We start from the raw sequence: 26,845 nt of genomic DNA, 5'->3' as shown, positions 1-26,845 counted from the left end.
AGCGGGCCAGCCGAGGCAGGCGGGAGGAAGCAGGAGCGGGCTAGGGGACGCACACACATCGGACACAGGCACACACGGTTTAGGGCTTTATTTGCAGGTGCGCCCGCACTAAAGACACCTGCAGAGTGGACGGGACCCCCGGGGACCTGCGGGGCGGCGGGGCAGAACCGGCCCCCGGCCCCGCCGGTGGTCCCTAGCAGGTGGCGTAAGCGTTGGCCCTCTCCCGGATCTCCTGCAACAGCCCGGTGACCTGCTGCTCCAAAGCCTGCAGTCGTGTCACCTTTTCCGCCATCGCCCGTTCATTGGCCCCAAAGCGCTGCTCCAGGTCTGTGGGACGGGCAACATGGTCACAGTGCAGCCTCCCACCGTGGGAGGGACCCCACCTTGGGACACCCAGTGGGACGGGCCCAGGGGGACATAGAGAGATGTATGGGGAGGTGGCAGGAAATGTACTCCACTATGTGCTCCCCCTCACCTTCCAGTTTCCTCTTACTGTTGCTGGCCTTATCCAGGAGGTCTTGGGCCTCTGCCGTCAGCTGTGACACACGCTGCAGGGCCCCACCAGACACCCTGTCCAGCATGCCCACTTGGTTCTTCAGCACCACATAACGCTGCGTTACCTGTGCCAGGTCCTGGCGGCACAAGGGCATAGTGAGGCTGAGCATCCCCAGCACCCAGTACCTGCTTGGTGCCCCCCGTACCAGGCAGGGATGGAGGTCACCTGGCTAAGTGTCCCCGAGGTTGTGGTGGCACGCTGTGCCCCCTCCTTGGCTTGCTGGGCCATGTGGTGAGCATCCCGGCCATGCTCCTGCAGGGCGGTGATGTGCCGTGCCAGTTCCTGCAGCCGCCTCTGTGCCTGTGACTCCTTCCTGTCCAGCACCTGCAGCCTGCGCTCCGCCTGGCAGGTATGGACACCGGCTGCAGCAGGCACAGCAACCACCACGCCCATGGTGCCAGCCCTGCTGAGCTGGCACCTGCCCTATGCCATCCACATTTCCCCAGCACCAGCCTTCCTACCCATAATGTGCCCAAGGCATCAGTCCTGCTCTCCACAGCACTGATCCCATTACTCCCAGCGGTACCAGCTCCACTCCCCCAGCCCATGCCCCTCACCTCCCTGGCTCTGTTCTCAGCCACCCGGATGGCATCCCTGGCGCTCCGCAGGGTGCTCCCTGCTGTCATCGCCTGTGTCCGCGCCACCTCCAGTGCCTGCTGTGTCCCTGCCAGCTCATCCCTTATGCCTTCTGCTCGCTCCCTGCAGCAGCACAGGTAGCTCCAGCCCCTGCCAGTGCAGGGGGACTGACCCTATCCCCTGCCTGCTCCAGCATGCCCCCACCACTTGCCTGGCCTCCTGCCCCTGTGCCAGCAGATCCCGTGCCACAGCCAGCCCCTCTGCTGTGCTGTTGAGAACGGCGTCCACCCCCTGTAGCTGGCCAATGCTCTCCCGCATCTCCCGCAGCAGCTCCTGGATCTGTCTGGGGCTGCTGGGCAGGGAAATGTTCAGCACCTGCCGGGCCACCAGCTCAATGCTGCCCGGGTCAGCTCCCTCCTCTGCGGGGACAGGGGAGCAGGGTGAATTCACAGTGGGCTCACTGAGTTCTGCCATGCCCATGTGCCCACCCAGTGCTGGCACTACCTGCCAGGAAGGCCTTGATTCGGCGGATGAAATCCCGCAGCTGGGCTGTCGCCTTCTCTGCATGGCTGCGGGCAGCCTGAGAGCGCCCCAGTGCCTCCTCTGCCCAGCTCCGAGCCCCCTGTGCCAGCTCCTGCACCTCCTGCATCTGAGGGGCACCTGGCTGAGCAGGGGGCACAGGGCAGCCTTGGGAGGGGGCATTCGGGGAGAGCAGCAGGTATGAGGGAACAAGATGGGGGCCTGCAAAGGAGCGTGCAAGGCGGGTGCAAGGGGACAGAGGGTACAGCAGTGGCCCAAGGGGGCACGCACACTGGTGGCACAAGGTATATCTATGAAGGGGCATAAGAGAGACCTACAGAGCTGACATGCTTGGTGGCATGGGAAGGGAAAAAACAGGACATAGAAGGGGGTCATGCAAAGTGGCATGGAAAAACAGGACATACAAAGGGGACACAAGGAGACCCCAGAAAGTGCCATGGAGCAACCACCCCTACCTTCTGTGCCACAACAGCCAGCTGCCCTAATGCCTCCTCCAGCTGCTGCGAGGCATTATGGGCACTGCTCAGGGCTCGAGCTGAGATAGGCAGTGCCCCTGCACACCCAATGCCACCGCAACGCCTTGTCCCTGCACTGTCCCGGCACAAGGCTCCTCCGCAAGACGCGTGCTTGCAGCTCTGGTCTCCAGGTGCCCCACAAATCTGCGATGATGCCAATGGTGGAAGTGTCAGCTCAGCACTACATGGAGGGTGACCCCTGCACCACCTGTGCCAGTCCTGCTCTCACCTTCTCATTGATCCTGGCAATGTTGAGTCCCATCACCCGTTTTTGTGCCTCCCGCAAGGATTTCCGAGCTGCGGCTGTGCCACGGCGGAAAGTATCGCCCCGCTGCCGCAGCACCCGCTCAGTCGCCCGCCGCGTCATCTGTGCCCTACTTAGCTCGCCAGCTGTGCCATTGGCCACCACCTCCGCCTGCCGCGAGGCCTCCACCGATGCCAGGATGCTGCGGTAAGACTCTGAGGGTGCAGGTGTCAGGGTTTGGCCAGGATGGCTGCCACCAAACCCAAACCTTGCTGGATGCTCTTACCGCTGAATCCAGCTGCCACTATAGTGCCAAGGAGGATTTGAAGGTGGGAAGTGGTTCGGTTGAGGCCTCCCAGCTCGCGGCTCAGCTCAGCTAGCCGGTCATGGTGCTGCATATCCGCCTGTGCCAGCAGGTCTAGATGTTGCTCCAACTCTTGGAGGTGCTTCCAGAAGTTGTCCAGCTCCATCCTTTGGGTAGGGAGGAGGCCTTCAAACTTTCAGGGGTGACAAGAGGGGGTCCCTCCACCCCAGCCCTACATGCACACTTGCCTGGTGCCACCCAGCTGCCTGGGCAGTCCATCGAGGAGGGGACCACCAGGGCTGTCCCCCTCTCCCAGCAGCTGTTCCACGTGCCCCAGAGCCTCCTCCAGCTCCCGCAGGCGACGGGGGCTGAGTGGGAGTGCAGACCCTCCCTCCCTCAGTGCCTGCACCTGTGCCCCAAGGCGCTGCAGCCTGTCCCGCAGGCTGCCCACGACCAGGTCCCAGTGCCCAAAGCAAGGGTGGCAGGGTGAGCAGTGGGGGAAGGGCTCCTGGTAGCCCCTCTGGCAGCGGTCACAGCGTAGCCCCCCGAATCCCAGCCGGCACCGGCACTGCCCGTTGTCCTGCTCGCACTGTGGGCTCTCAGCACCCAGCGGCTCACACTCACAGGCTGCAGAGACAGTTGGCGGTGTGTCCCAGCCTTCCCACGGAGCCCCATGGCCCCAGACTCCCTCCATGTCCCACATCCCACCATATTCCCCTGTGTCTCCAGAATCCAACCTATCCCCAGCATCTTCTATGTCCCTACAGTTCCATCAAGTACTCTGGGTCCCCTGAGTCCTGCATGTCCCCAGAGACACACCATGTCCTCAAGGTTCCACCATGTCCCCAGCATCCCACTGTTTCCCCAAGGTCCTCCATGCCTGCAGTGTCCCACCACATTCCCAAGATCTCCTGAGTCCTTTGTCCCCAGTGTCCCACTGTCTCCTTAGTGTCCCATGTTCAGAGTCTCCCACCACGTTCCCAGGGCTCCCATGTCCCTAGAGTCTCACCATGCACCCAGAGTCCCCCCACACCCCACATCCCCAGAGCCCCTGCTCCCCCAGTCCCTGGGATGTGCTCCCACCTCGGCACTCCTGCTCAGGGTCTCCCCAGTGGTGCTCCTGGCACTGGGAACAGACACGGCCCCCGAAGCCAGGCCGGCACTGGCACTGCCCTGTCACCTGCAGCGACAGTGCCATGCTCACTGTGCAGCTCACTGGGCCCCAGGAGGGCAGTGGAGCCATACCAGGGTGCCAGGGGACTCACTGTGTCACAGGCAGGGTGCAGGGCATGTGTGGGGTGGCAGCCACAGGGCTCACAGCCCCTTGGCCCCCCCAGGCTCCAGAAGTGGGGTGCGCAGCGATCACAGCTCTTGCCCACGACATTGGGCCGGCAGGCACAGGCTCCTGTGCCACGGTCACAAGAGCAGGTGCCATTGGTGCAGTGAGAGGCCAGTGTACCCCGTGGGTCACAGCCACAGCCTGCAGGAGGGTGAGTGGCCACGTGGGGCTCAGCCCATAACCCCTGCCCAGGCAGTGCTCTGCTCGCCCCAACACCCCAAATCTGCCTGACTCCAGTGCCCCCGATGTGCCCGGCCTCAAACCCCTGCACAGCCCAAACACCTCTGATCCAAACACCCCCACCAAACATGATCCCTGTCCCCTGCCCAGCCCCAACCCAGGCACAGCCCCATACCCCTTCTAACAGGCCTGAACCTCTCCTAGCCCTGAACCCCAGCCCCAAGCCCCCCAACACCCCAAAATTCCCCCCAACCCAACCCCAATCACCCCACACCCAACCACAGCCCCAGGCCTCATCCCTACTTTGAGCCCTTGCATCACTTCAACCCCCCATCCCAAACCCCCATGCTGCCCCAGCCCTGCAGAGCCCCCCGCCCCGCTCACGCCGGCAGCTGCGCTGCAAGGCATTGCCATAGTAGCCAGGCTGACACTGGGCACAGTGTGGCCCGGCAGTGTGGTACAGGCAGCGCAGGCACTGCCCCGTGCGGGGGTCGCAGCCCTCCGGGTCGCTGGCGTCGATGTTGTTGTTGCACTGGCAGGGCCGGCACACACCCCCCTCCATCTCCGGAGCCCCAAAGTAACCAGGGGAGCAGCGGTCACAGCGGGGCCCTGCAGAGATGGGGGCTGTAGGTGCTGGGGTCCCGCAGCCCCAGCGCAGGGGGTCCCTGCTGCCCGGGGGGTCCCTGCTGCTGTGCCCACTCTGCCTCTCACCCGCGTATCCAGGGGCGCAGAGGCAGACGATGTGGTGGGTCTCCTCGTCAGCATGGCAGGCGCTCCCATGGTAATGCCGTGTGCCAGGGTAGCCGGGGCAGGGGCAGGGCCGGCACTGCTGCCCTGAGCCCAGCACAGGGTTCCCATAGTAACCGTCCTGGCACCTGAAAGGATGAGGGGAGACCCAATGTGTCCCTCCCATCCATCATATACCATCCCACCATCCCATCTCATTTCATTGTATCCCATACCATCATATCTCACCCTATCCTAACCAATTGTATCCATCCCATCCCATCCATCCTATCCCATCCTACGCCATGCCATCCTATCCTATTATACCCCATCCCATCATATCCATGTCATCCTATTTCAACTCATCCCACCATTCCAATATATCTCATACCATCATATCTCATCCTGTCCTACCCCATTGTATCTATCCCATCCTGTACCACGCCACGCCATCCCACACCACACCATCCCCTCCTCTTGGACCTGGCTCACCTCTCACAGTGCCGTCCATCCGTGTGGTCACGGCAGCGCAGGCAGGTGCCCGTCCGGGGGTCGCACTCCTCGGCGTGCCCATTGCACTGGCAGGGCCGGCAGGCAGGGAAGCCCCAGTGCCCGGGCTGGCACTGGTCACACTGCCGGCCCACCGTGCCAGGCTGGCACCGGCACTGCCCGCTCACCTCGTCGCACAGCTGGGACACTGAGCCCTCTGGGGAGCAGGTGCATGCTGCAGGGCGGCATAACTCAGGTCAGGCACACAGATGCAGGGACACAGGGACGAACAGACAGAGAGACAGGCAGGGGACCAGCACCCAGAACATGCTCACTCCATGGGCTGTGGCACAGAAGGGCTCATGTGGACACAAGAACATGAATGGACAGACACATGAGTGAGTGCAGGGCAGCACAATGCTCACAGGGGGCTCATATGGATGGATGGATGGATGGATGGATGGATGGATGGATGGATGGATGGATGGATGGATAACTGGGATTGAACTCATGGGCTGCAGGTCAGGAGGGCTGAGATGGACACATGCACAGACAGACAGACAAGTGAACAGGGCAGTGAACAGGGTGCTGATGGCTGGACAGACAGACAGGAGAGACAGTGATTCCTGGCTGATGAAGATCCCACTACTCACGGCTGCATCCCAGGGGCCCGAAGCCGTAGCTGCCTGGGGCACAGCGGTCGCAGCGTCGGCCGACAACGTGGGGCTTGCACTCGCACTGCCCGCCCTGTACCTGGCACTCGCTGCTGCGGGAGCCCTGTGGGTCGCACTGGCAGGCTGCAGGAGCAGGACCAGTGTGGGGCCAGGGCTGCCTTGTCCACACCAGCCCACACCTGCCCACACCCTGTCACTGCTCTCCTGCCCACCATGCCAGGGGCACAGGCATATCCTGGCTCACTGCCCCAGGCAGGGCTCCCCACCCGCCCACTCGTCGGTCCCATCCCTGCAGGCTCCCCACTCACGCAGTGCCCCGCCGTGCATCAGGGCTGAGACGCTGCAGACCAGGCGGGCACAGGCCTGGGCCAGGGGATGAGGGGGGGCCATGCGAAACACCTCCAGGCACTGGTACCGCTCCAGCTCCTCCTGGCGCGCTGCTGCCTCTGCCCCATGGAAGCCTGGCAACTCTGACACTCGCGGCAGGAGCACCAACTGTGGGAAGGTATAGCCAGCCCCCACTGTGGGACCTACCAATAGGCTGGATCCATGTGCTCCAGGACAGTCCCAGTGCAGCTCCATCAACAGCTCCAGCTCCACTGACACCCCCAACCCCATTGATATTCCCATATAAATTGCCATCCCCAGAAGCTTCCTTATCCCCTTCCATGCTGACATCTCTATGCCAACCCCAACTCTATGTAAGTCCCCAGTCCCACTAATATCCCCTTCCCCATCAACATCTACTTCTCCTTCCCCATTCCCATCCTCATCTTCATCTCATCCCCATCTCCATCCCATCCTATCTCATCCCATTTCATCCCCAACCCCACCCCATGCACATCCCCAGAGGGGGCCACTTCCCGCTCCAGCCTGTGGTCCCCTGTCCCTGCCCATGATCCCATCCCTGCCAAGCAAGCCCCAGGCACAAGGCGCAGTGGGACCCCCCTCACCGAGTCGATGAGGATGAAGGCACCAGGGTGGCGCTGGGTGACACCGGCCCGCTGAAGCCGCATGGTCACCTCGTAAGGGGTGCTGGGCTCAAAGCAGAAGGGCCGGGACAGCAGCACATACCTGTACAGAGTCAGGTGTTAGGGCATGGGCACAGCAGGGCCATGGAGACAGCAAAAGGATAGCAACAGGACCCAACCACCTTCCTCGTCCCCATCCCCAGCCCACCCTAGCCCATCCCATTGCACCTCTGGCTGTGGGGCAGACTCTCGCGGTACATCTGCTCGGAGGGCAACAGGTTCCCACAGCGAGAGCTGGTGGGCAGCACCCGGGAGCTGACACTGACCACGGCCTCCCAGTCCTCGGCTGACTGCGGTGACAGGCAAGGCAGTGTCAGGGCTGTGCTGTGCCATACACGCCCTGGCCATGGTTGTGGCCATGCTCACCTCAGGCTCGTAGCGCAGCAGCAGCTCGTAGTCCATGGGGTAGGGCACATTGTCCACGTGGAAGGTCAGGCCAGCCCCGTCCCGCACCCGGGCGAACCCCAAGCCCGTCCACGTCACCATGCGCCCGGCACTGTCCCGCACCACCTCCTCCACATCCAGCTGGGCAGGGCACCGGCAGAGTTTGGCCCTGGCTCTGCCCCCTGGTCACTTCTGCCCTGCAGTGCCACGCTGTGCCCTCTCCCACCATCCCAGGGCTCACCTTGGGGGGCTGCTGGCGGCTGCGGCGCAAGGGGACAGGGGACTGGGGGGCACGGGGGGGGCTGCGCTGATGCCGTGAGTGTCCCTTCCGCCCCCCCGGCTCCCTGGTGTCATACTCCAGGCAGTCCTGGGGCACCTCTTCCCGAATGGCACCCTGCAGGGACAGGGTCAGGGGATGGTGGCCATGCACAGGGACAGCATGCACAAGGACAGCCATGCACAGGGCATGGTGACAGCCATGCACAGGGCATGGTGACAGCGACATGCAGGACAGGGTGACAGCCATGCATAGAGCACACCAACAGCTATGCATGGAGCATGGTGCACAGTGACAGCCATGCACAAGCACAGGGACCCCCAAGGAGACTCACCGGGAGCTGGGGGTGGCTGTGGCCATGGCCGGTGGCCTGCTCGGCCTCATAGGTGTAGTAGTCAAGGGGGGCACAGAAGAAGCCGGGTTGTACCTGGTCACACTGCCGCCCCATGATGTGGGGACGGCAGGGACATGCCCCATCCTCCATGGAGCACCTGGTGGTGACCATCCTGTCACTTCATCTGTCCTTCTGTCTGTCTGTGTCCTCATCCATCCCTACATCCATCTCTGTTCCCATCCCTCCATCTCTGGGGATAGAGATGCCTCTCTTTCTCCCTCCATCCCGGCCCCCATATCTCCCCAGCTTTGTCCCCATCCCTCCCTCCCCCCATGTGTGACCCCCAGCCCTGTCCCCACTCTCACCCCCACCCATGCCCCTCCAGGTGCTGTGCTGGCCCCCACCGGTTGTTGTAGGCTCCCCCGAAGTCGCAGGCGCAGGGCCGGCAGCCCCCCAAGTCGTAGCTCAGACCCCAGAACTCGGGCTGCAGTGAGGAGGGGACATGTAGGGCAGGTGTGGGGCCAACCCAGCCCTGGGGGTTGCCATGGGGTTGGGGAAAGTCAGACCCACAGCCATGGTGTGGTGCAGGCTGGGGCACTCACCACACACTGGCTGCAGGAGCGCCCAGCCACGAAGCGTTTGCAGTAGCAGTCCCCACTGATGGGGTCACACGGGGAGCTGCCCGCCACTGTACCCCGTGGGTCACACCTGCATGCTGCCCCCACACATGCACGTGTGAGGGGTGCCAGTGGGACCACAGCCCACATGCTTCACAGCCCTCCTTCCCCATCCCATATTCATCCTTTCCATCCCCATCCCTCCATCACCATCCTTCCATTCATTCTCACACAACTATGCCACATCCCTCCATCCTACATCCTTCCACCTCCATCCCTCTGTCCCAGATCTTTCCATCCTCATCCCTCCCTCACCATACCTCTGCTTCCACCCCTCCATTCTCATCCATCCCATCCCCATTCCTCCATCACCATCCCTTCATTCCCCATCCCTCCAACTTCATCCCTTCATCCCTACCCCTCCATCATCCCCCCATCCCCATTCCCACCCCTCCTCCCATGCCATCCCTGTCTCCCAGCTCACGCTGGCAGCCCTGTGGGTCGCCCTGGCTGAGGCCATAGGCGCCGTGCTGGCAGCGGTCACAGCGGGGACCGGACACATTCTCCTTGCAGCGGCACTGCCCCGCAATCATGCCCAGCGCCACGTCCGTATGCCCATCGCAGGCACCTCCATCCAGCGAGCCTGCCGGGTCACAATCGCACGCTGCCAAGAGAAAGGATCATGAGGAGTTCTAGCTGCTGGCACCAGGAGCTGTGAGGCTGGGGCAGGCGGCACCAGGAGCCATAGGGCTGGGACAAGCTATGGGGCTGGGGTCCCAGGACACTCACGGGCACAGGCAGTGGGGGACCGGATGTCGGAGCGAGGGTGCCGGTAGTAGAAGGGCTTGCAGAGGTGGCAGTGACGGCCCATGGTGTTGTGCTGGCAGCCATCACACACAGCCCCACTGGTGTTCCCCGTGGCCAGGAACACAGCCATGTCAAAGTGGCACCGCCGCGAGTGCTCATTGCAGTCACAGCCTGCAGGGACAGCACCAGGGCACGACATGTGGCACCACACCTCACACCTGGCAGGCAGCACCCCCAGTGCCAAACCTCCTCTGCCTGGACTCTCCTTACTCTGATATGCAGCACCACAACCCCAAACCTCCCCAAAGTACAGCCTGCAGCACCCCAAAACCCCTGGCACAGCACAGCCTGACAGCTCTGGCACCAGGATCACTGTGCCAGGAGCTGGTGCCAGCAGGGGCACTCACGGCGACAGGCGTTGGTGCTGGAGCCCTCAGCTGGGCGCCAGGGCAGGTCTTGGTAGAAGTCCTCGCAGCGCTCACAGTTCAGCCCCTGCGTGTGGTGTTCGCAGACACAGCGCCCGTGGATCTGGGGGGAGCACCCAGCTCAGTGTGGCTGCCGGGTCCCACAGGGCACCGTGCCGTGCTGGTCCCCGGCATGGTGTGCGCCTCACCATGCCAGGGACAGAGGGTGTTGGGGCACCCGGTGCCGGGGCACAGTGGGCGGCATGGCCGTGGCAGAAGCAGCTCCCGCGCAGCACCAGTTCATCCACAGCATAGTAGTACTTGTGCAGCACCTCCTGCCGTGAGTCCAGCAGGTTGTCCCCCAGCGTGTGCAGCTTGGTGAGGTTCACCCGTAGGTTGGTGACACGCAACAGGTCTGGGGGCGTGTCACTGTCAGCACCTGCCCTGACACCAGCCGGCCCCGAGTCCCCAACACCCCCGGCCACATACCCTGGATGTCTGGGCTGTAGGGATCTGCTATGGGGATGGAGGGGTCCAGCACCTTGAAGATGACCTGTGAGAAGGAAGGAATGGGTCATCCCATTCTCCTCTGACCCCTGGCCCTGCTCTGCACTGCCCTATCCCTACGTACCTCCCCATGGCTGGAGGGCTCGATCTCAGAGTAGCGCTGGTCGCACAGCACCTCATCCACGAGCCCTGATGGGTGGTTGGGGATTCCAGGGAAGAGCTTGGAGCAGTTGTGGGCAAAGTAGCGATACACCTTCCAGGTGCGCCCAAAGTCAGCTGAGCGCTCCACCAGCATGGCCGCGGGACGGAAGGTCTGCAGGACACCCAGACGGGATGGAGGCCAGACCCACAGCTCCCCTGGATCCATCCCATCCCATCCCATCCCATCCCATCCCATCCCATCCCATCCCATCCCATCCCATCCCATCCCGTCCCGTCCCATCCCATCCCATCCCATCCCATCCCATCCCATCCCAGGCATCCATGTGCCAGGACCCACTTTAAATTTCATGATAAGGTGGGTGAAGTGGAACTCGCCCTCCAGGTCCAGGCGGATGCTGACGTGCTCCACACCTGGGAGACAGAGAGACAGAGATGGATGAGGTTAGGGAAGACCCACATGGCCACACAGCCCCACAGCATACGCACATGGGGCAACCCCACTGCCACCCTGACCTCACCATTCTCTGACTGCCACCAGGTCCGTCGGTCATGGGGGCTGCTCAGGTAGATGACATTCTCGATGCGGTGGCTCTCAGGCAGGGACGGGTCACGTGAGTCACAGGTGAAGCATTTCTCCGAATCCTGTGCCAGGGAATGGCACCATCAGGGATGGGTGACTGGAGGCTTCACGGGTGCCTGGCTCTGTGGGTCTATGCCAGAGCCGTTCTGGGGCTGGGTAGGCTCACCTGGAGGTGGCTGACGATGCAGTACTCCTGAGGCCTGTCCAGCCCGCAGGTGGAGGTGGCACTTAGGCGGGCGGCTCGCCCCACCAGCAGGTTCCCAGTGGCCGGGTAGCAGCTGCCACGGGCGCAGCCATGGCTCAGGTCAGGGTCCTGCCAGCCCCCTGCCACCTGTCCCCCCACTGCAGAGAGCATGAGGGCATGGGCTGGGGGCAGCACCGGGGCGCCTGGGCACCCCCCGCTCCCCCATGCACCCACCCCACCCCCAGCCGTCCCATCCCGTCCCATCCCTGCATCCCAACCCACTGATGCAGCATGAAGCTCCATGATCCGGAAAGGTGCTGGCAGCAGCGCCACAGCCTCGTGACCAAGGGCAGGGAGTGGGGTGAGAGGGGGCTGGGCTGCCCGTGCTCCTGGGGGCCCAGGCAGCCCCAGGGTGCCGAACAGTGCCGGGGGGAGTCGGGAGCCAGGTCAGGCGCTTGCTAATCCCGACAGGGCTTAGTGCAGCCTGGATTCCCTGCTGGGTTTTGTGGCAGTCAGGCCATGGCCGCTGCCAGCCAGGGAGCATCACCATTGCCACCACCTCCGCTGCCCAGCACCCTCCACCGAGACTGGGGTCCCTGAACCACCACAGCTCTCAGCACTGAGGCCAACGCTTACCCAGGAGGAGAGCAAGTGCCAGGAGGTCCATGGGCAACCACAGGATCTGCCTGGTGGGACGCAGAGATGGCACTGCAGTAGGGTGCAGGGTATGGCATGGGGTGCAGGGCGGATGGTGCCTGTCCTCTCCTGGCTCTAGCACAACAGCACAGTCCAGGATGCACCCCCCTGCACTGGCATGATGGTGCTTCCCAGGAATCAGGGTCAGATGGGGCAGTTGGGTCTCAAAGTCCTCCGGGATGACATCCAGCACTCACCTGAGTAGCTCTGGGGGACTGTCACACACACACCCAGGCACACAGCCATGCTATGTCCCCCCAGAGCTGGCACAAACTGTGCCATGCCCCATCCTGCCTGGCTCAGAATGGATCTATCCTTTTGAGTGTCAGTAGTGTCCCTGGGGGGTACCAGCACCGGGCCAGGGCCAGGCTGGGAGGGGAGCCAGGAACGCCGGAGCCAGCTGGGCAAGGGCGTCCCTGACTCTGGCCGGGGTCCCGCTGTTAAATTTAGGTTGGAGCTGCCTTTTGTGTTTCCTTCCATCCCGGTACTTCCCGCTCCCAGCCTCGCAAGTGCTGGATCAAAGCCTGGTCCCGGCTCTGCCCAAACACATCTCTCCTGTCCCCCGCACGGAGCCAGCCCAGGGCAGGGGGGTTCGGGGCGGCGGGGGGAGCCGCGACTCTGTCCTGGCACCCGCCCCGCTCGAAGCCATGCCAGGGCGGTAGGCAAGGTGGTGCAGAGCCACGTGCTGGCACGAGGGTCCCCGAGCCCCGCGAACCCCCGGTACCTGGCGTCCTGCGGCGTCCGGCGGGACCAAGGCCAGGGGCGAGGGCGGCGTGGGACCTGCTGCCCCTGGGCTGGGCGCGCAGAAATGAACCGGGACAAGGGCAGCGATGGGATGGCGGCTGGTGGCCCCCCTTCCCCGTGTACGATTCTTATTCAAATGGGCTGCCCGCTGAAAGGGACGGCGGTCTCCAGGCTACGGGAATGTCACTGCCGATTCCTTCTGCCTGGAGGCCCCCGCCGCCCGCCCGCCCGCGGAGGCCAGGCCGGCCAGGCGTCGGCAGCCCGGGCACGCCCCGGCCCCCGGGCGGCACGGTGGGCCCCGCCGGCAAACAAAAGGGCGCCTCGTGGGCTGGCGAGCCAGAGGCACCGCGTTCCCTGGGCTCCCGGCACGGCGCGACAGGAACGTGCCTGCTGCCACTGGCAGTGAGGTTTGGGGGCCGGCATGGCGGGATGGGTGCCCGATGCTCCAGGAACCGGCGGGTGCAGCTACACAGGAGTCACTGCACCATTCTTTGCCCCACCTGGGGATGTCCCATGGCGAAGGCACCTGCACGGCTACGCTGCAGGGTGGAGCCATGCAGGGCATCTGCTCCACCAGGAGCTCACCCGGGCACAGCCACGATGCTGCCGGATGGGAACGTCCCTCCCAAGGTACCCGTCCCTCCCCACTGCCACATCTCCCTGGGCAAAGTCCGGCACACGTCAGCCCCGGGAAGAGTATGGCAGGGGTGGAGGTACCCAGCCTGTCACTGCCAAGAGACCCCGCAGCCCCTTCCTTGAGTGCTGCCTCATGCCAGTTGCCAGCACCCAGCCCGTGCCATGGGGCTGTGCCGTGTACCAAGGGCTGTGCCATGCCCCAGAGCTGTGCCGTGCCCAGGGTCTCCCCTACGGCACACCGGCTCCTACCTGTGCCCGTGGGAGCCTGGGGTGCTGGGCAGGTGACTGGTGGCCCGGGTGGGCTGCGGAGTCGGAGGCCCGCTGGGCTCGGGCTGGACTCGGGCTGGGCTCAGCTGCTGTTCCTGGAGGAGGACGGCCGGTGCCTGTCTCCTCCTCCGGCAGCCGTGCCAGGCAAGGGGAGGGACCTGCCCGCACCGAGCTTTAGCCAAGGTGAGGCAGAGGAAGGTACACGCTAGCGGTAGCCCACGTGTGACACAGCAGTGTCCTGTGCCTAGGCTGGCCGGGAGAAGGCACAGCATTCCCACAGGGCTGCTGTGCCCGGTTGTGCAGCCCGTGGGGCTGCTGAGACAAGCAGCCTGGCTGGGACTCGCCCTGCACTGCACGGGCCCATCTGTGCCTCTTCGCCTCTTCAGGGCACGTCTCCAGCAGCGGTACCGGGAGCCCTGCACTGCATTCCCCCGGCACTCATACCAGATGGATCCTGTTCACGCCCAGTGCTGGCACGGTGGGCTCTGCCATGCCCCACTCACCCTGTGCTGGTCGGTGCTGCCTGGGATCCTTTGGACTGGCTGAGCTGGGTGCTGAGCCGGCAGCCCTGGAGCCCTGCGGGGAGCACGGCTGTGCACAAGGGCCGGGTTCCACAGAGACTTCACTGTCACGCATGGATAGTGCCTTTTATTAGCCGAGGCCGAAGGAAGGAAGAGGAGCCGTGTGCTCTCCACGCCAAGGCCATGCTCTGGCCACCCGCCGCCAAGCAAGGTCATGGGCAGACAAAGAAGCGGCTCTCGGCCATAGGGATGCCAAAACCCACGCCCTCAGGGACACCCTGAGCCAGCCAGGCACCTCAGCAGGACAAGAGATGCTGTGGGCAGTGCCCTACCAGCTCCCCGTAGTCACGAAAGGCACTTGGAAGCCTGGAGGAGGGGCCAGGCTGTGCCCAGCAGTGCAGGCTGGTGGTCAAGCATCACCACCACCTTCTGAGCTGGGAGAGCTGTCAGGAGATGAGCTGACAAAGAGCCATTAGCACTGGCCAGCGTGTCTGTGTCAAGGGATCTTGCCAAGCAAACCTTTTCTGCTCTGAGGAGATCCAAAGAGGACTGATAAAGGCAACTGTAACAGGATCTCTGGCCTTGAAAAGCGAAGTAAAAGTGGAAGGGAGGGATCCTCAGCGGGATGTGAGGGGCGAGAGAGGTATCCCAGCCCATGTCCAGGCACCTCCCTGAAGGCCGCTTTGACTTCCCATGCCAAGCTGCAATCCTCTCGTCTGGCCCAGAGCTGAACGCGTGGGGGTGGCCCGGCTCTGCCGGGGAGATGGCCTGTCCGGGGGCAGCTCCACTGGCTGGAGATCTGCCAGCAGCTGTGCCCTCCATCACCAGCGTTTCAACGCTGCCGAGCATCCCCTACTCCCCGGGGCACCCACAGCCTGGCTCCCGCAGCACCTTTCAGCAGCGATCAGGGCACTCTTGCAGCAGCGCAGAGGCCCCCCCACCCATCCTCGGCAGAGCCGCTGAGCTGCAGGGGCAGCCTCTCACGCCTGGCCAGCCCTGCTTGGACAGACTTCCGTGCGCGCAGCAGGCAGCCAACACTTCCCCGAACATCCTTAGTGAGCAGAGAATTGCTTAACCACTTCCCTTCTCGAGGAATGAGCTCCAGCACGGCACCGGAGCTGCTGTCTGCCCAGGGCCACGGTCCCACCACCATTAGTGCTGGGTCAGTGCACTGACAGCCCTGCAGCACAAACCGGATCCAGATCGCAAACCGGGGAACAATGGTGCTTCTGTTCAATTAGCCGGCAAGAGGGTCCCGGCTGCAGAGTGGGCAGATTCAGAGAGAAGCTGGAGGGTGGGCAGGCAGGCTGGGGCTGGCAGAGCACCTGCCAGCACAGTGCCACCCTGCATCTTTCTAGGAACTAACCAGGAAAGCGGATTTACCCCAGTTCGGCACCAGTGACACACATCCGGGGTATTTCCCACCCCAAACCAGGCAATCCTCAACAGAGTTTGCGTAATGCCAAACTTCCCTGGGAGAACTGGGGATAAGAGCTGGGGATGTGGTCTGCAGCTGAGCGTGCCCCATGCAGCAGCTGGGCACACGGGAGACACCATTCCAAGGAGCGGACACAGGGCTGGGAGCAGAATCCCAGGGAGGAGCAGTCTTTCATAGCCCAGAGAAAAGCTGGACATATTGGGTGGTTCTGAGCACCATTTTATTGAAGGGCTGGACACCTGCTAGGACTTCATAACAAAAAGTTCACTTCATTTAAGAAAAGAGACAGTCTGGTTTTTGTCCCATTCCCTCCAAAGAGTGGAATAATACTAGCACTGTCTTTTCACTAAGCAATGCCATTCCAAAATATACAACATTGAATGTGGAACAGCCCAGCTTCATATTAACATTACACATTATTAGAACTTCAGAAACATTCTACACAAACAAATGAAATGGTAAAAAGTTCACTCAAGAACAAGATGGTCATTTGTAAAATCATCATACAAAGTTTGTTACTTGCCCTCCCTTGTGGGCTGCAGTTGCTGCTCCCCAGCCATTGCTTGGGATGCCCAAACACCAGGGAATGCCACAGCAGAGCCTGTGGTGCCAGTCCCAGCCGGAGTAGTTGGTCATGCTGTGGCGTGGAAATAGCTCTCATGGAGATGCTGGTTGGCAGAGAGTAGCACAAGCGGCCGGGCAGTGCCCACCCAGAGCCCCTGTGTCCCTCGGAGCAGCTGCCATGCCTCTGCTCGGGAAATGCTACTCCTCAGGAGTGCTGCACCGAGAGCCAGGAGGGCGGAGGGCGTCACACGGTGCCTTCCCTGCCATGAACAAACACTGGTACTCGTTTTGTCCCAACCCAGGCCTGGGCAGTGTGGCAGAGCAGGGGCAGGAGGGGAGGCATTTCTGGGGGTAGCTTTGCAGCACTTTCTCTTTTAAAACAGCACCATGTGCATATGTCTGTGGGAATCACCAGAGACTCAGAGGGGCTGCCTGTAGCCACAGGAACATAGGAATGGAAAGGACTAATTAAGACAATAAGGAGAGAGTCTGAGACGATAATAAGGCCTTTAAGGGACTCCCTGGGGAAGGTATTTTGGAGGCAGTGTGAGCAGGGCCAGATTGTGAGACCAATGAGGGATGAAAACCTAGGGTTGGGGGGGTGCCTGCTCCCAAAGGACTCCCTCTCACCTGCAGCACTAGTGCCCATGTAGTGCTGCCAGGCAGGACAGGGGAAGCTCTGTGGCCAGGCAGGGATGGAGGGAAGGCAGTGCTGCAGAACGCCACAGCCTTGGCTCCTCTGCACATCTCCTACGGCAGACACAGAAGCTGCAGGCTGCTGGCTGTCCAGGTGCTGCTGACATCTTTAGCTTTCCCTACTCCCAGCTTCTTGCTTTTTCACCAATTTCCTTGGTGTTTCTAAGCAAAGGGAGGAGTCTGGCCTCAGCACCATGGCTTTGGAGGCAGCTGCTGGCCAATCTGCGAATTCCAGCAGTGTCACACCTACAGACAAGCTTCATTTGACACTCAGGGATGACCTTGTGACAAGGGCTGGCCTCTCATATGTTATGGGACAAGATTCCTCTGAGGCACCTGGCACGTTCCTAACAGCACCCAGCTCCAGGCAGAACAGGCTGTGAGGAGAGGGAAACCCTAGCATGGTGCTCTCTAGCAGAGTCCTGAATGTGAGGGCTCAGGAGCAACCTGCTGTGCTGCGCTCTCCACAGGTGGTGCCAGCCCACCCAGCTGGCAAAGCTGAGGGCTGCAGCACTGTCAGGAAGGTGCCAGATATCCCAGAACTGCTGTCCTCTCTGTAGGCTGTAGGGTATGCCCAGCCACTGCCCTGGAGGGATGGCTGCTGAGATAAGGTGATTGCTCAATCTCCCAGCAGGACCCTCGGGAAGGCAGCTACTCTTCAGTTATAGCGAGAAGACAGACCCAGAATCCTCTGGGAGACCCTATGCAGATCCTTTGTAACCCATTGGCCTTTACCCTCTGCCACCCACCCCCTGTATCCCTATAAAGCTAGCCCCCTGCCCCTGTGAGAGACGGAGTTGCTCGTCCCTAGCTCCCCTTCGCCGGAGTACGGACCAATAGAGCTACCCCGTGTGGAACAGCCACACGAGCCTCTCATCTCTCTCCCTGGTCTGGCTGGAGGCTGCCTTGCAGAGCAGAGCTGAAATCATGAGCTGACAATCACTAAAGAGCTGACAGCCTCTGTACAGGCCCTCCTAGCCAGCAGCTGAGGGAAGACACCGGGCCTCGGGAAGGCGATTCCTTTTGGGACCATCTCTCTGGACCTCTGACCTCTTCCTCGGTCAGAGCTACTGACCCCTCACCAGCTGTAATAGTGGTCCACCTCAGCTCCTGGAAGGCCATCCCCATCTGAGCACAGGAGCAAACAGGCCAGTGCCATTTTGAAGACTGAAAAAGAAACTGTTACTTCCACACAAACCAACCTGCCTGAATGAGCAGCTGGTGCTCCACAGCTCGGCACCAACCCTGCCAACCACGGCCAAAAGAGGATCCTCCCACCAAAACCTGCCTTCCTGCCTGGGAAGTTGCCCAGCCCAAGTCACACTGCCCAGCTGGAGCTCAGAGACAAACCCGCTCTCCGTATCCAGGGATCCCTTGAGCCAAAGGCCCAGCTCCTAGACAGGGCAGGGGACTTGGATCCGAAGGGGAAGAGCTGAGGTGACTGCTGGCAAGTTCTGGCCATGAACACAGCAAAAGTCACAATTAAAAGGGCAGAAACTCTGTGCTCAATTCCAAAACCCAAAGCCTCCCAGCCCCTCCTGCCACAGCTGGAGTCAGGGTGGAGAAGTGCTGCTGGTATACAAGGAGGGCCTGGAGGACAGGCCACAGAACAAGGGCAGCTGCAGAGCAGGACCATGGAGCTACATGCGCAGCATCATCACCTGTGCCATTCTGATCCCAATTTCCCTGTCATGTTCTTAGCTGGCAACTGGCTGAACTCCATGCAAGGAAGCACCAGGCAATGGGGGGGGTTCTCAGCCCACTAACCCCAGCCCTGTTAGTATGAACTGGTCTGAGAGCTGTCTGGCGGGGTGAGCACTCCAGGGAGCACACCTCCTCCACACACTGATATACCACTTGTGGGCTGCCAAGCAGGAGTAACAAAATAATCCTTTCTTATTTTGCAAAAAAGTGCTTAAGAAATTCTGTACAAGGATTGCTACAGCAGCTGGCTCAGGGGGGATGCAAACAGTTTAGAAGCAGCAGCAGCAACACACTACATGGCTTGCAGGGAAGAGGCTGAGGAGAAACTTCTACAACCGTAAGCAGTGCCAGATGGTGAAATCTGCTCACAGTGGACATGAGCTTCAAAACATTTCTACCAATTAACATTGTGATTTCAACTGGTATCTGATGTCAGCTTCCCCTTCAGCTGCCTGCCGGACAAGCTACTCTCCCCATGGGCCTTGCTGACGGACATCTGAAGCATGCAGGAAGCTCAAGAACCTTATCTGGTGGAGGGGAAGCATAAACTGCTTCTTGGCAGCTGAATAAAAGGAGAAATGATTTCCAAAAAATCAGTTGGAAGAACAGCCCTTTGACCGCTAGCCGAATCGTTTCTAGAAGTGACAGTGGCACAAATCCATGCATCAAAAGCATTCCTAAGAGAGTCCGCAAAGCTCTCGGCTGTCACAGTGCCCAGAACAACACAGGCCAGGTTAGGCACTTGGATGAATTCAAAGTGACTAATACAGAAACAGGTCTGAACAAGGTGCATACCACATGCTCAGCAGAGACCACAGCGCTCTGGGCAATGCATTTCTATGGGCCCTGCCAGTTACTGTTGCAGAGATCCCTGGAAGGCAAGTGTTACTCTGCTGCCACAGAGTAACACAGGATGGAAGGGACCTGTGGGGGAGATCTCTGGTTGGATCAGGTTTTAGGTAGCTCTGGTTTGATCAAACCCTTCATCTTCCCTGAACAGCAGAGCAGTGTCCACGCAGAGCCCCTCTGCAGCCTTGTGCACATCAGTGTGACATGCCCAGGACACCAGGAGAATCCACACCTGGCCATGAGTCGAAGGACAGTGGAGCCAACCCACACTAGACTGAGGCACTCCCTCTGCCAGCACTGACTGACGGGAAGCAGTTGTTGGCATTGGCACAGGGGCTGTAAAGCCCCTCTATAGCAACCTGCAACCCCTTCAGTCAAGTTCCCACCTGCAAGAGGAAGAAGAGACAACAGGAGGGCAGAGAATGGAGGTCCAGCGCTGCCCCGTTGCTCAGGGCCCTGTGGCCTGTTAAGTGATGGACAGGAGAGTTGACAGACGGGACTGGTGATGGGCAAGTCTCTGAGCACACAGCTATGGAGTGCTCACTTCCCTGGCAGGAGTCTCAGTGACACAGAGGCATTTCCAAAGCTTGTCTCTCCCTGTGGAGCAGAAATCTTTTGCTGGTGGTCTGAGGACATAGGGCAAATTGTCATCACCAAGGCTGCACAGAACTCAGCTCAGTGCTGGGAAAGGCATGGCAGCACTAAGGCTGGATGCTGTGCTGGATGTGTTAAGCAACAGTACAAGCCAAGTCCTTAACTGGCAAAGACCCAAGCTGTGAAAGACAAGAGGTGACGGAAAGGAGTGGGGAGGCAGGCAGCAGTGCAGCTGGGGGAAGACACACAGCGATGAAGAGGGATGTGGCCTGGTAAGTTGGCCTCAGGTGCTCAGCTTCCCGCTCAGGCTGGAGGAAAAGCGACCTCGACCTGAATTCAGCTTTGTTGATGCACGTTGTTTTTCCCAGTGGAGGCCAAGTGCTCAGCTGGGACGTCTGCGCTGCATGAGGAGGCTCCAAAGACAGCTCTCAGTGCCCTTATAAGGGTCTGGGAACAGGGGAAGCTGCTGAGCAGCCTGACAGCAATATCGCAGGCAGGAGTTCAGAGCCCTCCTCGGGAAACAGCCCAAAAGAGAAACACCAGTGCAGGACTTCAAGACCTGGCATTTGAGAGCGTGGGAATGAGAAAGGTCTGAAGGAGTGGGAACAAAAGGAACAAAGCAATTTTTGGCCAGTTGACAGTGATGGAGAGCCCCTGTTCATCCAGCACCAGGTCAGGACAGGGAACTCTCTGCCAGGGCATTTTAAAACACAGAAGCAGAAGAAAATATTTCCTCGTCCTCTGCAGCCAAGCAGCGGCATTCACAGGTCAGTCTCAAACACTGCAAGTTATGATCTCTGACAGCAACTCAGAACCCAAGTGTGGGGTTCAGGGCTTGCAATCATCCCCTGAATCATAAAATCACAAAATGGTTTGGATTGGAAGGGATCTTAAAGACCATCTTGTTCCAACCACCCTGCTGTGGGCAGGGACACCTTCCACTAGACCAGGTTGCTCAGTGAAGGAGAACCTCCACGTTGCTCTATGTGGGTGAGAGGAGAACTAGATGTACCTCAGAATGCTCAACTTCTGTGCCCTCTCACCCCATCATGAACATCCTCTCTTCTCTCCATACCACAGTCTTCCTTTCCGCACTAGGGGTCAGACACTGACTCCTTTTACAAACCACTAAAATCCAACCAGGTGCTTGGGGGGCAGGGCTTAAATATAAGGAGCTGGGACTTCCCTGGGGAGCTCATCCCTTCAGCCAATGTCCACACAGATTACTAGGTCAGACAACTGGTATTTTGAGCTGGTGAGAGAATGAGTGGATTACACTACTGCTGCAGAGATCTGAGCACACAGTGGTGCATGGAGCCAGGCCCATGCCCAGCCCAATGCCTCTTCCTTTCCCCAGGACACCAGGTTGTCCCTTCCAGGTGACAGCAGCAGCATTAGCTGCTTAAATGAGGTGTTTCTCCTGGGATTAGTAGATCCCTCCCTTTGGAGTGCAGACCCGTTTTCCCATCTGACAGCATGCCCCCGGTGCAGGGAGGTGACAGCAGCCGTCTGCAGTGGTTCTGCAGTGCCTCCTGGGGACAGGCAGAGCCTGCACTCCTTCCACACAGAGCTCTCACACCTGCCACACACCTTCTCACAACATCTCTGATGGCACAACAAGGCTGCCAACCACCACAACATGGTGCCCATCTCCCCTCCTACTGCATCATCCCCACAAACCACAGAAAGCGACTCTCCGTGTTTAAGTGCTGGTATATGTCCTCCCAAACTTTTCGCTTTCCTGCTTTAACTCAGGCTCAAATATCCCACTGAGCTTTGGGACTGGCAGGATGTAGCTAATACATTCAAACATAGCCTGTGTCTCTGTCGTGGTTTAACTCCAGCCAAAACCAACAGTCTTCTCTACCAGCACCTGGAATCAGCTCCTGGAACACCCAGCAACAGCAAAGCAGTTACGTGGTGGGCAGGACACTACACAATTCCTGCTAACAATTCCAGCCCTTTGGCTCTAACAGCCACAGTTCATAATCCATAGCTGCACCTGGTGTACAGGAGAGCAGAGTAATGCTGGGCACTGAGGAGGAATCCTCTTCGGAGGCAAATCCTTATCATGAGTTCAGAACTTCTGCTACCCACAAAGGGAGGAGGCACCTAGAGACATCAGACTTGCAGCCCTGTGACACGCCCCCACCGTTATGCAGAGGTAATACCGAAAATAGGATTAAAACTACCAGCTGGTAATTCTCCAAATTGTTTGGCATTCTGGAGACAAACAAGTGGCTACAACGCTGCTGCCTCTGAACTGCTCAAGGGAACCCAGGACAGACCCTCACAACACTGAACCACAAAGCAACCCCGGCACCTTTCAACAAATGACTAGCTGAAGGGAAGGAGGAACAAAAGCTATCAAACCCAATCCCAGAGGGATGAAGGAAGTGCATCTTCCCACAGCTCCTGGGTCATATGAACATATATGGATATATAGATATATAGATAATAAAGTTATAAAATTTGATCAAAATAAAACCAGTAAATGTACAGCTTGAAAAAGAGCAGTATCACAGTGCATCAATGTCATGAGAAAGTCTTGTGTTCTCCCCTGCACAAGAGCACAGCCTGCCACGTTCAGGGAGCCTGGTGGGAAGTGAGCCCTCCAGCCTGCTCAGCTTGATGCTGGCCAGAGTCACTGTCCCGCGCTCCCACACAGGGGTTTGGATTGCTGCAGCCAGTTCTGCACAGCAGTGGCAGACAGGCAGGAACAGCACAAGAGTGGGCTGCTCTGTCTGCAGGTTAGTCGGCATATTGGCACCAGAGACACAGAGTCATTCCTAAACCTCTCTGTGCTCTGGTGCCAGGCTTGTATTTACTTACTTAGAAAAAAAAGTGACAAAGTGGAGAAACTCAGGGCACACTATGAGAATGGGACAAGGGCTGAATTCGGATCACAGGGGACAGGTTGACCCTAAGAATCTTCTGTGCTCTCCTCCTCACTTCATCATCAGAGGAAGAGTTGCCCACCTTGATGGTCCGGAATTTCAGCAGGTTCAAAGTGCTCTGAGCCTGTCGAGTTTTCTTTCGGACAGGAATGGTATTTGCTTTTTTCCTCTGTGGTGCTTCTCTTGCCTCTGTAGCTCTTCTCTTCTTCTGCCCAGTGCTCTCCCGGTAAGTGCTGCTGTCTTTCCACTCTGTTTTTCCCACCAAAGGTTCCTTATTTTTGATTTTCAAGGTCTTGGGCTGTGGTGCTGTGGTGCAGCCCTGGGATGAGCTGCCTGTGACTCTCCCGTTGAGAACTCCTGAGGCTTTGCAGGCATTGCTCTCCTGCAGCACTCCACCCTTTGGTCCCTTCAGAAGGTTCAAAGCGCGGGTGGCAGAATCTGGTGCTTTCTTGACCAAGTACTTGTACCCCTTTCCTTCGGGTATTTTAGTGCTCTTGCCTGAAGAAAACTGCCTCGGTGGACTTGAAGTCTTGAGGAGTTTAAGGTCAGAGGGTGAGATCCCAAGACGCCCTTGTGTGTACTTGGACTCCAAACAGGACGTTGCGGTTTTCAGCGGCACCAGGGCTTCCAGAACCACCGACAGTCTCATGGCTGGATACACATCAGGATACATGCTTGTAGGGAAGCCCACTGCTGCTGCCTTGGATGTGCCAGATCCTGTCTGCTTCAAGGAGCTCAAGAGGAGATTTGTGGAATCCCCTTTGGAGACTTTCAAAGAGCTCACTGGAATGCTGGTGGGCGAAGGAGCCACTTTTGCCACTGAGTTCCTGGCTGGACTCTGAGTGGACTCAGTGGTGCTGGCGCAGTTGCGCCGTGTGTTTTCTTCCGTCTGACTCGGTGTGACCGCTGTGCACGAGCTATACCCGTACACATCCTTACTCCTCAGAATCGTGGGCTGGTAGCCCTCCTCTTTCAGGCCTTGGATGAAGGCCACCAGCTGGGTCTCTGTGTCCGATAGGTCCTTGGACATTGGGTTGAAGACTCGGAGGGCTTCCTCCAGCACTTTATGTCCTGCAGAGGAGATTCTTGACCAGGAATGGACAGCTTTTTCTTCCTCATTGTTCACTGCAATATTCATGGCATTAGGCAAGCAGGTGCTTCAAAAAGGTCCAAATTACTGGAAAAACAACCCTTGACACCTCAAAAGGAGAAAGAAGACAGTTAGCTTACAGCAACTGAAATTATCCCAAGTTTCTAAGATGGGACCTGAAATCATTAAGCCCAGGCGTGGCTGGTTGCAAACACTGGTTCAGATTCTGGGCTCAACCCAAGACAGAAGCATCATCAAGAAAATCCTGTCACTCATTTATCTCTGAAATAAAACATCTCTCACAAAAATATCCTCCAACCTAAACAAAGATTTCAGGAAATCCCATCCAATCTACCCCAAAATGAAGGACTCCAATGATTAACTCAGCAAAATCTGCATCTTGTTTCCAGTTTGAGTTTGACCCACCCCAGTTTTGGGTAACCAGATCTAATTTTCCCTGGGAAAAACTGAACTCTCATTGAACTCTCTCCCTGTGCACACACCACGAGCAGGACTATCGAGCCATCTCAACACTAAGAAGTGCCTGAGCACTTCATCCCAGCATCACCTTAAATTTCTCAGCTTCTTAACTGATGCTACTCTAAAATTGATTCTGAGTCCCTGCCAAAGCTGCAGCGTCCTCCTGGAGACCTGGCAACAGGGCTGGAGGCTGTTCCAGTTGTGCTTCATTGATGCCGAATGCTGTGGCAAGGCAGCACTGCGCCTTGCTGTTCCCTTGTTTGAACAACGGTCCACAACTTGCTGTCACAGCAAACTGGTGTTGATCCAAGGACACTTGCTGCCAAGTGAGGAGGAAGCAGGAAATTCAAGCAGGGCAGTATGAAGGAAACACACACCACCAGGGCCAAGTGCACAAAGGCCTGAGGGACAACACTGGGATCACACTCAGGGCACTGCACAGCTGCCTGCCCAGCATAAAAGCATCAGTTATGGCTTTCAATAAAAAATAGGCACTGAAGGGCAGTCCAGGAAGGACTTTAGGATGCACCCGGGAGAACTCTGATCCTGGTAGCCTCACAGCTCCACAGCTGTGTGCTAGACCTACAAGGCATAAAATCTTTAGCTTCATTGATACCTCTCAAAATAATAATGAAGATTCAGTTAAAAACCCTAATCAGGGAAATGCAGGAGGTGTCAAGAGACACTTATGGAGAGGGTAGTGCACAGGCAAGAAAGCTGTGATGGAGAAGTGCCTGAGCAGACAGAGAAAGGAACTACTCGTGTCTCACATTCCCCCCAGAACTCTGGTCTCACCACAGCACCGGAGCAGAGCCCGTGCTGCCGCCAGCTGCACAAGCAGGGAAGAGACACAAGCCAAGAGCAGCCACAGAAGGGAAAGCACAGGTCAGTGGGGGAGTAAGAACCTCCACATGACAGACTAATCTCAGTCAAGTGCTCTGCAGACGTCATGGCCGGAGAGGGATTTGGAGGAGGATAATGCAGTTGTTCAGCAGCAGGCGGGGGACCTCCCACGAAGCAGGGGAGGCAGGCAGGGAAGTGATCCCACAGAGCCCCTGCCAGCATCACCAGCCAGCAGTGAGAGTCACCACCTCCAAAGTGACCAAGCAGTGCCAGGCACAGAAAAGCCAGAGAGGGTGTAATGTTAATTTTGGTCTGGTAGTGAGGCAGAGACTAACGAAGAAGCACAAGTAACAACATGTGCTCAACAGGCTGCAAAATGGATCATCTTCAGGCTGCAGCAAGCCCAGGAGCAGCTGGGACACCTGAAGGGGTGTTCTGGCTGTGACATTTCATGGGAACAGGACTCCCCAACATCTGTCTGCTTGGTCCTGTTTGGTGTACTGCCAGCTGAATCGGAGGAAAGCCAGCCACGAGCAGACGCAGCCCCGGACAGTCTGTCCTCCCGACAGCAGGTTCCTTCACGTGACACACTACCAGGGGGCCGGGGGGCTACGGGAACACAGCACTACCCGCACGGTGCAAGGAGAGCACCGGAAGGGCGATGCTGGCACGGGTTTAGAGGCCTGGCTGTCCGAGCATGGAAAGGGCTCTCGGGGTGCACCGCAGGGAGAAGCGGCTGTCGGCAGGGCCGAGACGCGGGGCTGGGGCAGCCTATAGAGCTGGAGGCCGGTGCGCAGTCCCAACGAGGGCTCGACGGGGCCGCCAGGTCCCCGCTCTGCCTCTCCTTTTGGCCCGTCCCTCGGCACAGGCGATGCCTCTTCCCAAGCGCCCATCCCTCGCTCCCGCTGCACCCTCCCCAAGGCTCGGCCCGCCAGCCGGAGGGACCCCGGGGTGGGCAGGCCGCCAGGGCCGGCCCCTCCCTGCAGGGCTACGGGAGGTGATTGGTGCAGACAGGGGGTGCGGCCCCCGCGCTCGGTCCGCGCCGGCTCCCGGGACCGGGGGGGCGGGGGCGGGGGCCGGGGCGGGGCCCTCAGCGCCGCGACTCCGCCTCCAGCGCCCGGAGGCCGCCCCAGCGGGCGGCTCGGCAGCGCCCTCGCCCGGGAGCCGGAGCGGGGCCCGGGCCCGCCGGCCCCAACCTACCGGCCGCCGCCAGACCCGCGCCCGCCGCTGCGCCGCACCCGCCGCTCCAACATGGCCGCCCGCGGGGCGCCGGAAGCGCCGCCCGCTTCCGCTTCCGGTCCCTTTCCGCGGTCCGCGGTCACGCCCACGGCCACGGCGCGTACTCGGTCACACCCCCCGCGTACCGCCCCGGCCACGCCCCCGCAGTGTCCGCGGC

General features: G+C 59.7%; 2 protein-coding genes across 2 annotated transcripts; both read right to left on the bottom strand.

Moving 5' to 3' along the window:
• Window positions 1-73: 73 nt before the first annotated feature.
• Window positions 74-14,045, bottom strand: LOC138117721 (laminin subunit beta-1-like). Its single transcript, XM_069028271.1, has 35 exons — window positions 13,756-14,045; window positions 12,067-12,116; window positions 11,413-11,588; window positions 11,185-11,308; window positions 11,004-11,077; window positions 10,629-10,817; window positions 10,487-10,550; window positions 10,207-10,412; window positions 10,001-10,121; window positions 9,576-9,764; window positions 9,271-9,450; window positions 8,772-8,884; window positions 8,574-8,653; window positions 8,170-8,326; window positions 7,800-7,952; window positions 7,541-7,699; window positions 7,343-7,464; window positions 7,097-7,217; window positions 6,452-6,638; window positions 6,123-6,266; window positions 5,473-5,704; window positions 4,966-5,129; window positions 4,639-4,863; window positions 4,001-4,215; window positions 3,819-3,915; window positions 2,984-3,362; window positions 2,718-2,902; window positions 2,417-2,646; window positions 2,128-2,331; window positions 1,637-1,781; window positions 1,340-1,551; window positions 1,114-1,251; window positions 722-898; window positions 476-632; window positions 74-327 (listed from the first exon to the last, which is right to left on the bottom strand). Exons 1-35 carry the CDS (start codon window positions 14,043-14,045, stop codon window positions 194-196), a joined length of 5,793 nt encoding a protein of 1,930 aa, XP_068884372.1. The 3' UTR covers window positions 74-193.
• Window positions 14,046-15,935: 1,890 nt separating this feature from the next.
• CCDC71 (coiled-coil domain containing 71) lies at window positions 15,936-26,707 on the bottom strand. Its single transcript, XM_069028269.1, has 2 exons — window positions 26,650-26,707; window positions 15,936-24,235 (listed from the first exon to the last, which is right to left on the bottom strand). Exon 2 carries the CDS (start codon window positions 24,172-24,174, stop codon window positions 23,002-23,004), a length of 1,173 nt encoding a protein of 390 aa, XP_068884370.1. The 5' UTR covers window positions 24,175-24,235; window positions 26,650-26,707; the 3' UTR covers window positions 15,936-23,001.
• Window positions 26,708-26,845: the final 138 nt, after the last annotated feature.

Source organism: Aphelocoma coerulescens, chromosome 12, assembly GCF_041296385.1.
Source record: "Aphelocoma coerulescens isolate FSJ_1873_10779 chromosome 12, UR_Acoe_1.0, whole genome shotgun sequence".
NCBI lineage: Eukaryota > Metazoa > Chordata > Aves > Passeriformes > Corvidae > Aphelocoma > Aphelocoma coerulescens.
The sequence above is the reverse complement of the archived record's forward strand: the minus strand, read 5'-3'. Positions and strand labels throughout refer to the sequence as shown.

What these genes read in the sequence shown, in the direction of transcription:
- LOC138117721 (XM_069028271.1), bottom strand. Translation starts at nt 14,045, where the DNA reads ATGCTGTGCCTTCTCCCGGCCAGCCTAGGCACAGGACACTGCTGTGTC. An exon ending in AGTGGCAGCTGGATTCAGCG is followed by an intron (nt 2,647 to 2,717) that starts GTAAGAGCATCC and finishes CTGCACCCTCAG; the next exon opens with AGTCTTACCGCAGCATCCTG. An exon ending in CAGTAAGAGGAAACTGGAAG is followed by an intron (nt 328 to 475) that starts GTGAGGGGGAGC and finishes CCCGTCCCACAG; the next exon opens with ACCTGGAGCAGCGCTTTGGG.
- CCDC71 (XM_069028269.1), bottom strand. Translation starts at nt 24,174, where the DNA reads ATGAATATTGCAGTGAACAATGAGGAAGAAAAAGCTGTCCATTCCTGG.